We start from the raw sequence: 18,898 nt of genomic DNA on the forward strand, positions 1-18,898 counted from the left end.
TTATTTAGGATTTTCTTTTCCTTTTCAGCTGCAGGCCAGTTCTGTTTTCAACTAATTCTAAACCAATGGTAAGCAAAGATTCAATGCTTTGTCTGCTTTTGCTGCTATCGAAACAAAGTAAATTAATGTTTTCCTAAGAAGAATCAGGAACTCATTACTTCAAAGCTATGGGATTTTTTTGTGGACCAAAATGGATCAGGATTTATCAACCACAACTACTCTGGTGATGGCCAGAATACTCTGATTGAAGCATTTTTGCTACCTGCCATTTCTACTTATGCCATGAATACAAAAAGAAACTTCATTGTTTGTAGGTTCAATCACAATTTTTTCCCATAAAAATTGACTGCAGTTCCAAAACAATTACAATAGTCAAAATAAAGGATTTCTGCCAAATCTTAGATAAGACAACGATAGAACAGACAAGTACAAGACAGCACCTCTAAAACATGTGATACATGTCAGATAAGACTACAAGATGATCAAAAATGGAAGAGTATGCACTTAAAGTATTCTTAGCATTCCTGTGTATTTTGGAACTCTATAATTTATTTGGAAGTAATTGTTTAATATCCATTTCTTCAAATATTGATTTTTAAAATTTTTAGAACACATCTGTGTTCTGTTAATACTATGTAGAAATTGAATTTATTTCTCACAACCCATCTAGTGGGTCCTGTTACTCTTTTATAATAGTAGAAAGTACCTTATAGCATTACTGAGCAAACAGAATGGAGGACTGTCTAAGACTTCAGCCAACAGGAGTTCTTTAGCACACAAAATCAACTCTTCTTTTGCTAAAGGAAAAAAACTTGTCATGTCCAATCTTTTCCTTAGCCTTTTCGGCACTACTAAAATCTAAGACAGCCTTTAAAATTAAGCCAGATTCTCCAACTAATTTTAAGACAGTATCAAGATATCAATGTACAGAACTGACCATATCATGATGTTCCCTACAATAGATGGGATTTAGAAATCACTGATTCAGTCTTCCAGTCCTACCTTACAAAGGAAATAAACAGTCAAAGACAACAGAAATTGTTTTCTTTGTTCAAGGTATGTTGTATTGTAATAGTATATTACACCTATGCAAACAAGGGGTAAGAAATATCAGCTACAGTGAAAGCAAAGAGAGAAGGAAAATTATAGGCAAAAGAATTTAAAATGGTTATAATGCTCACTGATTAAAATATTAATTTTGAAAGTAAAGTGAGCCCTGTTGTATTCTTCCAGCATCAGATACACAAACTGACTGACTCGGCCCTTCTGAGTATCTCTTTATCAGCTAATAAAGAAGGTTGAGATACAGATTATAAATTTATCCCAATTAACCATATAAACTTTTTCAATATGTTAATAAGGGCTTATCTATTTTAAACTCAAAGAACATTAATTTTGGTCCAGGAAAGTCTTTATTTTTATTCTAAATGTAGTATCTATGAAAAGGCAAAGAAATAGTAGTGTCACTTTGCTTATAGGCTACAAGAAGCTCTTGGCTTTCTAAAAGAAATGGCTATTTGAAATGTAAGCAAGATAACAAGCACATAAAATTACACATCTTCCTAAAGAACAAATTCTTAACATCCAAACTCATAAAACACTTCCCTCACAGTTATACCTCCTCAGTCTCTGCTTTGGGTTTCATTCAGAAAAATATCTGAGAAACAAGTTACAAAAGAGTTGAGTCAGTTCAAAAGCACCTGCATCTGGAAAAAACAAAAAAAAGGCAGCAGCCCTCAATGCAATATAATTTGATTAAAAAAAAAAAATCATTAACTTACCCTGCTCATGGAATCAAAACATTTTCTGACCAGGGATTCAACATCATTAGGTCTATCTTGAACATTTATCCAGTCTAACAAAGACACATTGAAGGAAGGTTGATCATCATCTTTCAGTTCTACTGACATTTCATTGTCCTGGACAGTAGCATTTTGACCAGATTCCTTATCATCTTTTACATTTTCAGGATTTGTGCCTTCCAAAGCTGAATGTTCAACCGACTTGCAAAATGATGCTAACATTGATTTACTGTTCACTTTAGATACATCAGGATAAAGCACCAATTCAGGAGATTTCCCATCCTCAGTTTCTTCACTTTCTGCTCCTCCGTGTTCAGGTGAAGACTCCAGTCTTCCTAAACACTCTCTGTAACTATGTCTTGTTAGGCACTCCAGCAGTGGTATCTTGGCCATTATAGAAACAGCAGAACCCAAGCTTTTTTTAAAAAAGTGAAAAGAAAAAACCCATCAATATCTCGAAGCCAACACAACATGAAATCTTAGATTAAAATCATCCACAATATGAACTGCTATTTATTTTAGAATTGAAGCAGATTTCGAAATTATTTTGCAACTACCCTTCAAAACTTCTGTGCTGAATATCAACATCATAGAAGGACAACTAAAGAAGCCAAAGATTTTGCTCTCCCATTGCTGAATATGCTATCTTCTACACCTCCAAGCTTATAGTGAATGAAAAAAAGCAATTAACAGAGACATCCACTTACTACTTTGTTTAAATGCACAACTGGGACTTATGTCTCCTATCTGCATGGATATCAACACTTCTTATCAGTGTCCTCTGTCTGACTACTTTCGCAGAGTTTGAATAGTTTCTATTTGGTAAAAGCTATGAAGCTAAATTTTTTTTAAAGACAAAACATATTTATGGTTTATTTTTTTAAGGATCCAATATCCATTTATAGTCTATTAAGCAAAACACTCATAGAAATACCGTAATACTACAGTGGCTACAAAGATATAGAAGATTTTCTTTGAAAACCCAGAGTTTGCAGGACACAAGATACATACAAATTCACTCAAAGTTTATGCTATGACTTTATACTTTCAACACAGATTGTAATTCTAAATATCAGTTCAAGTCGTTAAAAGCCAATTAATTCAAAAGTGTAAATAGGTATTTAAACATGTTAATGTCTAGATTTGTTATCCAGCTTTTTGTAGTGTACATTTGGAATGACTCCAGCTCTTAAGCAGCTGTACATTAAAAAGCTTATCTTCCACATAACTCAATACAGGTTTCTTTGTGCTGACAAATACAAGGAAAAATGTCAGTTAAAAAAAGTCACTAGCATAGAACAATACGAATGCTCTCCATGACACATAATCAAACAAAACATGCTTAATTATTCAGAATAAGCACCAGACATAAAACACTTTAAAAAACTAAGTTTAAAATAGAGTAAATTTGAGTAAATCTAATTTAACAGCAAACCTACTGTGTAAGTTTCAATTTGATATCATCTATGGACTGCAAATAGCTTGAATACACATTTTCAAACTTGAAAAGCAGCTTTTGATAAGAGTATGTACAATCTTCCAAGTTGGCCATTATAGCAGCCCAGCCTTGATGTTGAAGATGTTCATCATGCACAAGACCTTCACAAAAGGAGCAAAGCTTCTTGGCAACCTCATACATTTCCTGAAAAAACAATCAACAAAATACTAATCAGGCTGTTGTTGTTACTTTATTGAAGATATTAACATAAAAGCAAGAAGTTTAGACAGACAGAATGTTATACACCTCAAAACCTCATAAAAATAACATTTTTTAAAAATTTAAGAATAAAGGAAGTAAATTAGATGACAAAAATGTACTATTTACTGAGAGGAGAACTCTTCATAACAGAGAGGTGAAAACTGTAATTCCAAAACCACCTTATAAAATTAATTAAATGCTGATAATATAAAATATTCAGGGTACACACACACGAATAATAACCCTCATACTAATAATATGATAGAAAAAACTGGCAAGTAAGGTCCAATAAGGAGAACATTTTTTATGAACTAAGCAGAAGCTCAGAACAAGACAATAAAATGCACAGTCAGCAAAAAGCACAGGTGGATCAGGTGCAAAAAGATGCATGAGGAAACAGCAGGGCAAATAATTTAAGTCTTTCATTGATTAATAAACCAGATACAACATGACGAGCAGCAGTACAATGTCCACAAAACTCTAAAACATACCCTGAAACTTGGCATCTGCAAACCACTGTGGAAGTTTTTCTATTAAAGTACTAGATGACACAGAGGCATTGTACTGCCAAAATAGGGTGAGAATTTACTGCCCCACTTGGAAAAGTTAAAACAGAGATTTACATATGCCAATTACCAGATCTTAAAAATCATGTACTAACAGCAATGCCCATTAGAATAAATTGCAAACTTTCAACTAGTAGGAAGAGAAACTATTTTAAGTTTAGGAATTTAAGAAGAAGGCTTTTCCCCTCAAAGGGCCTACCAAATTATCAAAAAGCAATTAAAAAGGCACACAATAAATCCTTCAGCTCAAAACATTACCAGTAACAGACTCCTTGGAAAATATTTTCCTGCACACACCTATACTTCAGGTTTTAGCATCTATCTAACCTACAAGAAAAAGGTCTTCTACTGCAAAAACTTTTTGCAGGTCAAGAATGCTGTTAAACCAGGACTGAACACAACTCCCCTGTCCCGTCAGGCATGAGAAAACCATGCATGGAAAAACAAGTTATACAAAATACAGTGAGAAAGTGGTGTTAAAAACCTAACACATCTGTCTTTTTCAGAATCCATTTGCTGCTGAACACATGGTTAGCAGCACATATGCAAATTCAAAAAAATTTAGGGACCAACAACACTTACAGCATTTTGGAATAAACCACAAAACTACATGGCATTTTAAACAAACATTTCACAATTCATATTGACAAAACCTAAAAGTTATGATCATCCTTCCTGTTTCAGAAGTCCAAGCTGTGTTTCAAGCAGCATGACAAAATTCTACTGTCCTTCAAATCACAACTAAACTATGAGCAGATGAAGGATGAATATTCACAACAGTTATATATGCAACTCCAATAACATCCTAAGCTACTAATACAAATTCCTATCACTCTTTTTGTTTTCTGAACTTATCAGTCTTTTTGTTTTCTGAACTTTGGCAGCTTCCTGTGCATGCCAGAATGATGATTTCCAGTTTGAAAAGAATGATTATTTTAGTTCCTGCAGGAACTCTTGATTCCTAAGTCAAAAATCAACCAATAACACACCTGGAATGGTATCCAGACAATGCTGAAATCTGCAAGTCATTTTCTCCAGACTATCCCCAGTTTGGCTGTACAATTTAAATGTACATAAGCTGACAAATGCAATATTGACCTGAACATTTGAACATTTTTTTACTGTCTTAAATTGACTTTGTATACAAGTTATTCAAAGGCAAATTGCACAGCATATAAAAAAAGCAGAATTACTGCTTCCTCAGTTATCAGATTAAGAGCCAAAAGAACAGGCTGTTTTAACCTAACATATACTAAAAACGTGTACCAAGAATATGAAGCTGAAAAGGTAACTGAATGTCTCTGCTTCATTCAAATATACATCCTGGAAATGTACAAAAACATTTTATTTTCAACTAACAAAAATCATTCTCTCTCAAAGTCTACCTTCCACCAAATGAGGAGCCATACCACTCCAAGCCATTATGAGCCATAGTTCCAGAAGAGAGAATATACAAGAACACACATTAATTTCAAACAGTTTAAAACAACATAAGCCGCCTACAAAATCAAAATGAATCATCAAGTCTTTTTATGCAGTTCCTCCAAATGAGTACCAACCAGATAAGGACTGGACTCAGCTGTCAGTCTTTCTTTACATGCCCTGAGTAGAGGATTGTGCCAGTTCTATTTTCCTTTGGACAAGCTCACTTAGCACAGCACAGCTCATGTGTTTAACACATTAAAGTATGCACTAGGCTTCATATGACCAAACTTTCCACCCTGAGACAGTCTTAACTAATTGGAAATGTTTGCTTTTTCAGCTAGATAGATACATTTATTGTGTTCACAATAGAAGTCAAAAGTTACAAGCAAGAGCTGCCCTATGAAGTTTTATTATATGTCACTTTTGATACTTATTTCGGAACTTAAGTGTTGGCAATTTAAAATTTTAGTTTTAACAAGCCTGTTTCCACAACAAAACACTTTCAAACACAAAACAAGTTACAAGCAGAAAAAAAAAATCATCCTCACAATTGAAATCACTTGTTACACAGCTGAAAACCAGCACTAACACTCTGTATCTAAGAGTCCAACCTGTGGCAATTTACTCTAATTTAACCAAACCAGGAGCTCCTATCCCAGCAGTCTGGGAAAAAGTAAGCTCCTATCCCAGCAGACAAAAGCAAGGGTCAACAGTATTTCCCAGAGTAGCAAATAAATATTTGTTAATTTTTCAGAAACCTGGTAACAGAAGGACATTCTAATAAGTATCAGTATCTCTTGTATAAACAGATATATGCCCAAAGGAAGTATTATAAAAACATACCCCAAGGCCGTCTAAGTATGCAACTAGGTAATCATTGTCAGACGAGCTGCAGCTTCTTAATGTATACACAGGAGATGTGGACATTAAATAAAAAATTCTCTTATGAAAACCATCATTAATATTGCTCATAAATCACCTCAATCATAAGCATTGAGACATACTGTCTCTCAGAGGCAGAAGACTTTTTTTTTGAGCTAACTCAGATCAAAATTCATTAGCTAAGTTTCTTTCAAGTAACATGTTTTCAAAGTTATACATATGCTAACAGACTACAAATCAGATTGTACAAATGAACAGACACGTTTCAGGGCACATATGCAAGCTATTACAATAGCATGCCTTATTATCATCCTCTCAAAGTTATTTTTACATGTGCCAAAGAAATTCAGTCTAGGTGGTAGGGGGCAAACAGGAGAATTTTGTCAGCATCGCTGGCAATTAGAGTCCACAGAAACACAGTAATGTTTTTGATGCTGGTTTCTTAAGCTGCACCATGAAATAAGCTCATTACATTAAATAGTAAAGAAAATTACACTGAATTCAAGAGGTTCCAAACACATGGTTCTAATGAAGGCCAAACGACATGGAGTAACTATTTGTCCACATGCCAGAATTGTTTCAGACTTAGACTATACTAACCAGATACTAGTGCATACAAGAACACTATGTTAAACCATTATTTCATTTGTTTTGTTTCAGTCATCCTGCTTTCAAAATGTGAAAGCACGCAGCAAGAAAACAGCAGAGAAGTTGTTTTGCATCCTTTGGAGTACCTATATAATTTAACTTTATTTTCTTTGAAGTTACGAAATAAAAAACTACACAAATGTACCTTTCTTATCTTGCCATCACTTCTGAAATAAACCTTCAGGTTATGTGGCTTGTTCTTCCTACATGTTGTCTACCTCCATAGGCAACATTTTTGTGAGAGATCTCAGGCCACTTTAGAAGGAACTAGAGAAATTCATTTTATACAACTGTATGGCTCTTTACAAGAAAGAATTAAGTAGCTCTCTGCTAAATGAAGCCTAAAAGCTGAATTGTATCAAGCACAGAAGCAAAGGCCTGCAATCTAACATATGGTTTAATACTTCGCATTTAGGTTGCCAGCTCCAGCACAGAAAAGGAAGCCTGCCTAACAACAGGCTTGCTTTTGTCATTGACTATTCACAGATGCACTCAAGTCTTACTGGCAGACACCCAATGGTTCACAGAGCACAAAAGTTAACTTCAGTTGCCTTGTAGGGCTACATTCATCCTACAGTGGTATAGCAGCATATCTAGAACACCAGTCACCTCACTGCACACTGGAATGAGGACCTAAAAGAGCACCACTACCAGAACACGAATACCAAGACCCAGATTAATCCCCACGTGCTGTTATGTTGAATAGTAAATAATGACATCTTCACTATGCAATTTTTCAAGAAATCCACAGGACCACCAGAATGCATTTAATCTTTGGCTGGGTATTGTAATGGAGTGTGCAGTTGAATTATTTCCTTTGAGAATTACAACTTAAATTTAGGTGATTTTTCTGATGAAGAATCTTCCTATAATTAATTTTATTTTCTAGGTTTCAACCAAAAATCAGTAGAAGCAACAAATCATGTTTTATTTAAAGCAGAAATTAACTGGTGAAGCATTTAGGATTAATTTCAAGGCTGTCTCTGCATCCTACTATCATAGTTCTGCTCATCTGAATGAGCAAAATCTGACAAAGGTCTGTTTGTCTTAAGCGGTCTTTGGACTTACCTCTAAAGAACAAAAGTTCTCAGGAAATGCAGGGTTCTTTCCGTTCTCTAAAACCCTGCAGTAGAAGGAAATAAGTCAAAGTCCTCTATTGCCATGTGTCTGAAATCCTGTGAAATGGACTCCTTATGGGTTTCAATCACCAAAAAAATCAACCTCAGACTAATAAAAATGATCCTTGAAAATAAAATTTCAATAACTTACACACTGCAACAGCAGATAAATGCTTTCACAACAAGGAACCATTACCTTGTTTACCAAAATTAGTAACCAAGACCATTATCTCTAATACATTCACAGCTATGAAATGAATCTACTAAATTAAGATACACTTCAACATTTAAATTTCTAAAACCCGTAACTGGAACAGTTAACTTCTCTGTGAGGGAAGCGATATTTCATGGCAACTTCTCTCCTTTCAGTAGACAGCTTAAAATTTCATTCTCCTTTAATCCTGGTTATTTTTGCTGACTGCATCCTTTGGGCATTTGTCCACACAGTTCATTACTTATTTCCTACTCAGAAAGCACTTCTTTCACCAGCATAGCAGAGTAGAAGTAATTTTTTAAGTCACAGATTAATTACTTTCTTCAGTACTGCTCTCACTAGCTCTCCCTGATATTATAAGCAGGTTTGGAGAAGTCAACTGACAGAACTTCCCATCAAAAAAAAATTAGAAATTACATAAACCACTACAATCGGGATACAAACCATGGTATAAGGTGAGCATTGGCTTCCACTAGCTTGATTCCAAATCACCCAACTCTTTTTGTTCTGATCAATTTTATGAAAGCTTGATCTGAAGTTTTGGTTACAAAGGTAAAAAAAAAAAAAAAAAAGGTAGAGCAGCATTTAGAAAGACCTACCTTAGAGTAAATCTTTCATTATACCTTGGGATAAACTAAAACCCATTTTACCTCACCCTGCTCAATTACTTTAAAAGATTGAGAAAAACATTAATATTTTTAAACAATTCTTTCCAGAGAGTCTCAAAGCAACTTTCTGGTAGAAAAGAGCATTCCTCTAAATAGTAGATCCACAGCTTTCAGGAAGCATGACTATACTTCTTGGCTTAAATACCTGAAGTGTTTAAAACTAAACTAAGAATGATCTATGACTATGTACTATGACTACAGCCGCGGTTTTATGCAACCAAATGAAATGACCACAGAGTTTCTCATCCTCATTTCCACTTCTCAAAGACTAACTGACGGGAATTGACAGTTTGATCATGACAGCAGCAGCACCCCATGAGGCGTGAAACATACCCACTCACAAAAAGTTCAATATCCTTCTCGGACAAATTACACAGGAGCTTCAGTTCAATCACAAAAAACCAATAACATTAAAAAAAAAAAATCCTTTCCTAAAGGCCAAGCTACCAGAAATTATTTTAAGTAGTGCTGTTAAAAGACCATAAGATCGACACAACACAGCCTATTGCACAACATACAGTGTAGAGAACAGCTTGTTTTCTCAGCTGGTGTGCATGTAACTTTTTGCAAACACTGTGTGCACCTCAATGTCCACATATTGCAGCTCAAGGCAAGAATTGCTCAACTGCAAGAAAGGTGGGAGACTAGGCTAGTTGTAAAAAGGGCAACCTGGAACCCTTTAGGGAGAGACATCTCAAATGTAAGAGAAACCAGAATGCCAAAACACAAAATGGAAACAGGCTCAGAAAGCTGATTTACCTGAGCTTTTTAAAAACATGTATGAACAAAGACACCATATTGCAAATCACAAAACCCATGGCAAGAATTTCAGTTTAAATGGCAAAGGAACAAGTTAAGGGAACAGATGCAGCTTGTTTAAAGCTACTTAATCTTTATGCTGCGAATTCTACGTAATGAAATCACAGGTAGTGAGTAGGAACTTAAGAAAATCTGTAATAGATGTTAAAATCATGAAAACAGAAAGAAACAAAAAATGGATGTATTACAAACACAGTACCACGGAAAACCAAATGCAAGATGCATTTCCCACAGGAAATTTCTGGTTATGAGTTATGAAATCTAAAAAAAGATTGCAACTTTTTTGACGTACCTTTTTTTACTTTCCATATAAATGAGTGTTAATTGTATGCTTGCAACTTCCTGTCAAGTCTGATTTTAAAGATCATATCCTATAGTCTCTGGGTAGAGCAGATACCAGATTAAATAGAAACAAGTAGCTATCAAATATTCTTCCCTTCTTTAAATATTTACAAATTACTGCTTCATGTTGTTGACAAGAACAGGTAAGACTTTTTCATGAGCAATAATTTAGAATGCAACCTTTATTTTCCTAGTATATCATATAATACCATTCGTATTAGTAGTAAATATTAATTAATCAAATTTAATTAATTAAAATGCTCTAAATAATTACAACAGGCAAAAACCTCGCCATCATCAAGTACTGCCATTCTGCTTTTCTGGTAAAGCAGATTACCATTTCTCTAGAATTAATAAAAAGAAAGCTTGGATTATTTTTCAGGAACTCTCACATACAATACTTTCAGTGTGGCTTTGGGTGCATCAGTCACACAACCACAGAAGTTCAGAGCCTTTCTAGCTCCCCCAGATCTTAATCAATTTTGAGAAGGATTAATATCCCATGATCTTTCTTCCTCCTAGGCAAGAGGCTTATGGTGAACCTTGGAGAAGATTAATGCTCTAACTATATTCTCAGTTCTCTGTCAGTTTCTTCTGAATTACTGTTCAATATTCTTCAAGCAGGTATCATGAAAAACTACTTTAGTACAACACTACAATACTTCTTTAAACAGTTTTTATACCTTGGTATATCTAAAAATCACAACAGACTATTTACTAATCATCTCTTATATATGACGGATTTGTCAGTCCCCTGACATCCCAGAGGAGTACTCAATTCATTTTCACAGCCTAAAACAGAGCCTATGGCTTTAAAACATTTAAAATCTTGGATAAAATTAAATGTGGATGTAAAGGTGAATTAGATTTTAAAATATCACTAGCTATTTAATCTTTAAATAAATTTCCAAGTTTTTCATGAGAAAACAAATACCATCACTATAACCATTTTATAAGCAGGGAAGAACTGTCAAAAGTGGAGAACAAATAATAATCTTCCTGAAAATAAATCTTCAGGCTAAAAATAACACCTGCTACTTGGATCCATGTTTAAAGACAATTCCTATCCCTGCTTTCCCCAATCCTGCAATACTACAAACAGGTGACACTAAGTATGGAAAGATTTATTTTCTCCTTGCACGTCAACTCATGATCACTGTCTCTGTAAAGGCTCCAGTCTGTAGCTAAATTCTATAGTATTATAGGCCTGCTACAAGAATGTGGAAAGAACTGTAAATATGTAATTTAAATCTTTAGAAAATCTAAATAACATATTTAATGAAAGATCTAAATAACATATTTAATGGCATAAACACTGAAACAAACTTGTATGCACTGCATAGTAATATAATATTCAGAATCAAAGGGGGGAGATTAGGCAGCACCAACTTTTCAAGTCTAAACAGGAGTATTTTTTATAAAACCTTGGAATAAAAAACACTTACTCCAGAGGGACTAAGTATGTTCCATTGCTGTAGTAATTTTACCAAACTGAAATCCAAATTAAGAATCTAAGAGCAGAAAACAGGACACAGAACAGAGAAACCAGATAAAACAGTGAGAAACACGAGACTGAGTCTAAGTATCTTCACCTTTCACTTCCCTTACCCTCAAAAACAAAACACAAACACAAAGACTGTAGCAATTACTACAGCTCTCCCTTCACATCAAATCACTGTGTTAAGTGTTTAGAAGCTATCACCATTGCTTACTTTTATAACCTCCACTTAATACTTCACAAAGAGTGGTTTGGAAGTACTTTCAGTTGCAGCTGTTAACACCAGAACACTCGCTCTTCACAGAGCACAACTGAAAACCTCCTACTCCTTAGCTGAAATCACATTGATATCTACTCTTGCCTGTGACAGTCATATGACTCACAGACACCTAGTAACTCAAGGTCCTATTTACAAAGTCAGCTCTAACTGTCAACAGGTGGGGGAGAGAGAAAGCATCTACTGGACTCAATTCTTGCCTTAAATCAGACAGTATGTCATGATCACATTATTTCACATTATTCACGAGATACTTCTCCCTCCTGACAAGCCAGGACGCCAAGGGGGAAACCAAAATCCCTCTTCTATAAACAACAGTTAACACTTTTCTCTAAATTCTGCTGTGTAGTATTAAACCCCAGCCACTTCAAGTGCTACATGTTCTTCTCAACTGCATTAAAGTTGTCACTGAAATTAAGAAATTTTATTACCAAGACAAAAAACATATCACTACTCATTTTGTGTGATGGGCTCCACATAACTATTCTCCTGCTGCCAACCACTGGAATAATATTTAGAGATATGAAAAACACTTAATCCATTTAAATATAAATTTTGCAAAGAAAATGAGATCAGTTTTAATACAGAAACATCATCTGTAAAAAGAAAATATAACTAGTCCAGCTACTAAAGGCATTGTGACAGTGTCTTGAGCATGCAGCTGGTTTTTACTGCATGCACATTTGGTATCTTACTGACCATGGTGCAGCGTGAGACTTTTCCCTATCAGAACACCACTGAAATAATCAAACTGGACTTCTGACCAGTTTGCAAGTAAATATATGCAATAGGCAAGTAAGAGACAGTATTCAATAATAAGAAACCTGAACTATGGGAAAAAGCTTAGTTTTATTAATTCCTCACCAGTTGTTTAGACATAAAACATAAGCATAAAACAGAAGCTTGGCATGATGTTTTTAAAAATTACAGTGTTAATCTTTTACTTGAGTTAACATTGCTTTCAAAGTTACTTTTCTCATTAGAGGCTGAGGCAGACTGAGGACACTGAAAATAAGGCAGGGCATTAAGGCATGGTCCAAAGCAACCTGATCGCTTTTGTTTTGTGAATACTGCAAACGTACACATCCGAAAGGTGCCTTACACTACAGCTTTGAAAGAAGCTCTGAACATGCTGAAGAAGCAAGCACATTTCTCAATACTTACCTTGAAACTATGAGACAAAGGCTCTGAAGAGCACATCATCACCAATACACCATTTTTACTGCCTTTTGAAGAAACTATTTAATATTTTACATCAAGCTTTCCTTCTGACATATCTTCCTTTGATGTGCAAATCCAGTAACAATCTACTTACCACGGCAAGCTGTGTTCGTGATGCTACTGTATGAAACACTGCAGGCATCATAAGAGATTCTTCTACTTTCAATTCCATCTCATTCTCTGCTGAAAACGTGGTTTTGGGGATAGCTGGTGGACGTTCACACAAGATCATTTCTTTGTTGAATAAAAAAATTGGGTTGGTGTCCTACACTCAAAAAGGAAACAAAACCAAACACTGAATAAAGGCAACTTCCTGTTGAATTATCGATTATTTCCTCATGTGGGTAATGTGTCTTGAGAACTAGTTAAAAACTACACTTAGAAACTGAATACATAAACACCTGTTTCCCAAATGAAAGAATTCCAGCAAACTATGGAAAAAATTAATAATCCCTTACTAATTAATATTTTCCTTCCCCTATAAATGAAAGTTTAGACTAAGAATGCAGCATGCACTTACTGTTCCAGCACTGTAACTACACACTCTTCTGTCTGGTGCCATACACTCTCCTCCATTGACAACCAGTACTTGGTGCTGAATGGCAATCTTATACTTTGTTTGAATTGCATGTTTCAGATCAGCCACACTAAAAAAAATGAGAAGAGAAGTTGATGCTATCAGATTACTTATGTCTCTAATTTTACATATTTCTGTAGGAGACACTGGTGACTTGTCTGTGTCAAAGAAGAACATTTTTTAAAAAAGTATTTTTATTCTGCACAATGACATATCTGTAAATTTTGTGAGCGATGTGATGTGTTGCATTCTGGATATCCAGTCAATACACTATCAGCTAAAAGAAAACAGTCTCTGCATTACTGATAAGTCACCAGCAGTATTTTTACCAAGATCTGTTAGCATGCTGAAATTCTGGATTAAGTCACACCAAGCATTTAGGATAGCAAATGTAAAAGTCATATCATATTCCTTGAATTCATAGCTTATGACCAAACAGCTGACTTGCTAAGGCTCTAGAAGTCAAGACTATCAACACTTCATTATTCACAACATAACCACAATTCCACTAATAAACTCTGACTGATTTACTGTACACAAAGTACCATAAAGCACTTAACAAAAACAGGAAATTCAACAATTGATACAACAAATTAATATAAACATCACAGATTTTAACATAGAAACAGTGTATCAATAGACCATTTCTGGTTTTAATTCACCAGCCTCACACGTTTAATTCTAGCTGATGACATCTTAACATTACTACTGCATATTTTGGACAGTTCTTGATTTTGTCATTAAGACACTTGTAAACAGCAAAGTAAACAAGAATTTACTAATCTGATACAGTTACTGACCCCACCTAACATAACACACTGTGGCAACACCTGTGCAAAGGTATAAAAAAGCTTCAGAGTATGAAGTGAATAATATATGCATCAATAGTTTTGCTGTAACTGGCAGGAAACATAAGTGTTACTGTTACTTGAAAAAGATCATAAAGATCTGTTATTTAAAACACCCATGATTCAGCATGACATCATGAATACAAACCTATCATGAGCACAAGCTCGTACTTGCTAGCTGTGTTACAGTAACCACGCACCTATCACCTCCATGGGCTTTAGGAAGATAGCTTGGCTTGTCCATGTACAAGGAAGCAGGCAAAGAACCCAATAAACTTAGTCTTACCAGAAAATGCAAGTATATACATGCAGATACACAGAATAAGCAGTTACACTGCTCAACTGAACAGTCTTTGATTTTGTGTGGTTCAGTTGCTGGAAAGCTTTCTCAAAGAACAATTCAATTGAGCAAAAAGTGGGCCCATAGCAAATTAAGAGCCTGGCATGGCAGCTTAGATGCTGCACTTCACTCACCTTGATCTAAAAATGTAATGTCTAAATGTATGAGACAGCTTACAGGGGGTGTGGCCACATCTGTAAATGACCCAGTAGAAACAGAATGGCTGAAACACTATTTCATGCTCAGCAATAGCCTGACTGTCAATTGGCTTTAGAGAAGAGCACACAAAAACAGTCTAGACAGTCTTTTTTCAGTCATGAAAATTAAAAACAGAATTCAGGAGAAAGGAAACAATGAATTAGGAAAAAAAAAAAACATGGTAGAAATCTTTCTTACCCAATTACTTGCAACACATTCATTGCTAACAAACTATGGAGAACAGCAGGTGAGCTTGGCTCTTGCTACCCCCAAGTGTCTTGCACATGAGAATAATGAAAAAATGATACAATACAAACCTCTCTAAAAAGCATCTATACATTTACAAGATGCTTTTAGCATGCAGTGAAAAAAAATAGAAACAGTAAATTTGTTGGGACTTAACTGTGATCCTCCAATATCAATCATGCTTCAGGCAGTTGGGCATTCAGAAGTTCACGGTTTACATATAAAATCATGTAAAATAGGTTGGAGCCTTACAACATAGGACAAAACTTTTAACCATCTAGCCATGAGACATAAAACTTCATGCCAATTCTTTAACATCCAAAAACATTCCAGAACACACATCATCTTCAGGATGAGTGTACTGACAAGACAAAGAACAACCTGCAGAACTCCCTCTATGACGACAAACAGTAAAAAAAATAAGCCCTTTCTAGAGAAATCCCAAATAAAAATACTATTCAAAAAAAGGGCATAAAAGATCAGAAGTCCTTCTGACAGTTTTTTCAAAAACCCCCAAACACAACATCACACTCCGTGAGGAGCAGGTCAGCTTCTGCCACTGTCCCAGAAAGCAAATAACTTCTCTACTCTTTCAAGGAATCACACACAGTCTCCTGGCAAATCAATGAAAATGCTAATCATAAAAAACAAAACAAAAAAAAAAGATAAAGAAGGAAAAAATGACCAAAATTCACTCGAATACGAGAAAACCTAGAGGAAAACTACAATGACATACTAAAAAAACCCTAATCTATATCTGTCAAATACTTAGTATATAAAAGTATACACACTTTTTAATTTAAAACAAACAATACACAATTAATTTACTCTCTTACTTTTGTACAGCAAGTTCAGTATCAAATGTAAGGGTAGTTCCAGTGTTGACCAAAAATACATATAGCTTCATGATGATTTCTTTAGGTCTCTGAAGTTTGTAACTTCCACTGCAAAAATCATTTAGAAACTGAAACAAAATTTCAAGTGTTAGTTTCACAGGAGTTATGAAAAAGACAGCCATACATTTTAAAAAACACTTTTTCAGATATATACCATGCGATTACATCAGTGCTTACATTCCACAGTTCTTTATTCATTACTAAAGACAGAGATGTTCCTCTAGCCAGAAACACGGGCAAGTTAAGTCTCTGCATACACAGACAGTTGGGAGAACACTTGGGAATACACAATGAGAAGAATAAAAGAAACTAAAGAAACTAAATTAGAAAAAAAAAGAAACTATGACTTCCAATTGCAGAAGCCATCATCCCAGATCATTACCTGGCTTTTCCCAATTATGAAATACCTTTTTAAAGCCCCAGATAGTAATTTCCAGACATCTTTTTTAGATTTTACAAACAGCAGCACAATGTAATAACTCCTCAACTTACAGCTACTATCTGCTCCCTGCTATCCCTATCCATACTTTTTTTCCTCCAGAAACTGAAGCATTGACAAAAAAAAAAAAAAAAAAAAAGCAAAATTCCTTTTTGTATTTCTCTACAATAATTAATAGCTTTAAAAAAATATTTTCTTCTGTTATCAGCATTAGCTAAATGTGTAGCTTCTTTCTTTGTTACTGACGGCAAACATGAAGTATTCAGGCAAGAACATGCAAGTCAACACACATTTTCAGTTGCATGCCCTACAAGAACCTGGATGAGTAATTCTATGCATGTGTTTTTCCAGTGTATGTGACAGATGAAAAACTTTAACCTGCCTCATAAAACACTGAGATTTAATTTGAGATTCTATCACTGAAGTACTTCATACTTCTGAAGCTTTTTCTCTTCTCCTTAGGAACTAGGAAGCTTATGAGTAATTTCCACGACACTACCAAAGCTGCTACAGAAATACAAGCACTGTAGTCACTAATAACCTGAGATTTTTATATGGAAAGAATTACAGAAAATTAAGCTGTAAGTTTTAGCCACTAAGCAATATTTTTATATCATTATAAAAATGACCTTTTTTATTAAATTACTACACAGGTAATATAAGTCATCTCTATTTCCTCGAAATATTAATAGGACACACATACAGGGTCCAGCAGTTTATCAGATTACTTGAATATTAGTCTGAATGTGCATTTATCTCTTTGCCTACCCATAGAAAAATTGACAAACCACAGAGAAAAATAACAAACATTCCATTAATATGAGGAGGGTGAAGAGGTTTTATCCAAATATTTATTCCAGAAAGTCATAAGAGTTTGCTTACAAGAGAGCAGCTATCCTCACACTTTTCAAGCACTATAGTCCTAGTTAAAATATGCATTTTTACAAAAATGTTTCAGAAACAGAAGAACATCAAATAAAAAAGGACCAGTTAAATAATTTGATCTGAAGAGAGTGCTTTTCTCCTTACACCTGAACTATACTGTACACAATGGCACCAGCTTCATTTTGAATCAGAAAAAGAAGAACATACTCTATTAAACTAAGTTATTAGACAGGCAAAAACTGCTGAACACCTAGAACAAGGTAAAAGTTCCTTATTTGATTAATAAATTCTTTGGACCATGTTTCAGAATTGATCAGTCTCATGCACACACTATTCTTTTCCCAAAGGGTATTCGTGACCATGATCAAGGTAGAATTAGAAACAAGCATTAAATAATACAATGTTCCAAGCACAGACAACACAACAAATTAAAAAAAAAAAAAAACAAAAAACCAAAAAAACCACGAAAAACAACCCAAAAAAACCTTTTAAAACCTTTTCATCTAAGCATAGTAAAAGGCTTGTATAGTACCTAGTTTTCATATGAACATTACTACCTAAGCTAAAGCAATATTTAAGAGAGAATGCATCCAAAACACACACAAACCAAAATTTTAATCAAACATTTACCCATCCATACCATAACATGAAACCTAACTAAAACATAGAAAGAAGAAACATTAAGATCAACAATATTTATGATAGCATCTGCCATGTATCAGGAGTCTCTAACTTTTTAGCTTCTGACAAAGAAAGAATTACCTTCAGGCATTACACAGAGCCACCGTCTTCTTCAAATTCAAGCACGCATTCACTTTACTTGATTTTTGGCAACAGAGTAGCATGGCTGTTCAAAGCCAAAGAAGATCTGCAAAGATTCAGAATGCAATTATTACTAAAATGTCTGGATTTTATGATCATAATTGCACTTAATACAGAAATCAGTGTATGTTAATACGAAAAGAATAATTATGTGGTAGTTATTTGGGATTTTGTTAATTAACAATACTATCCAGTCACAAGTCTGCCCAGATCTTCTACACATCTGAATACTTCTGCTCATCATTTTCGTTTCAAATAACTGTTAATCATACTTTTGAGTGTTTACAAGGAGAGAAATTTAGTTCACTATAAAGAAGTGCTTGCTTTTTCATTAACTGAAATTATTTTTCAGAACTGGTGCAGAATGCTGATACAGTGATGCTGAGAGCAGTAGAGAAAATCTTAACAATGTAATTTATCTAAGAAAATCCAGCATTAAAAGGTATACATGCTACTGCTGTTGAATGA

General features: G+C 34.6%; 1 protein-coding gene across 3 annotated transcripts in view; it reads right to left on the reverse strand.

Moving 5' to 3' along the window:
• The window catches only part of RB1CC1 (RB1 inducible coiled-coil 1), a 64,976-nt gene that overhangs the window by 33,578 nt on the left and 12,500 nt on the right, over positions 1–18,898 (reverse strand). For 2 of the 3 annotated variants that reach the window (XM_030266200.4, XM_012572039.5), the window contains exons 2-7: positions 18,371–18,476; positions 16,225–16,352; positions 13,700–13,826; positions 13,274–13,444; positions 3,242–3,444; positions 1,782–2,217 (exon numbers count right to left, since the gene is read on the reverse strand). In XM_030266200.4, the coding sequence (XP_030122060.4) occupies positions 1,782–2,217; positions 3,242–3,444; positions 13,274–13,444; positions 13,700–13,826; positions 16,225–16,295 (1,008 nt within the window). In that variant the 5' untranslated portion in view covers positions 16,296–16,352; positions 18,371–18,476. Of the gene's footprint in view, positions 1–1,781; positions 2,218–3,241; positions 3,445–8,090; positions 8,146–13,273; positions 13,445–13,699; positions 13,827–16,224; positions 16,353–18,370; positions 18,477–18,898 lie in introns of those variants that run through there. The other variant, XM_041713903.2, reaches the window with a different exon arrangement.

Source organism: Taeniopygia guttata, chromosome 2, assembly GCF_048771995.1.
Source record: "Taeniopygia guttata chromosome 2, bTaeGut7.mat, whole genome shotgun sequence".
NCBI classification, from domain to species: Eukaryota; Metazoa; Chordata; class Aves; order Passeriformes; family Estrildidae; genus Taeniopygia; species Taeniopygia guttata.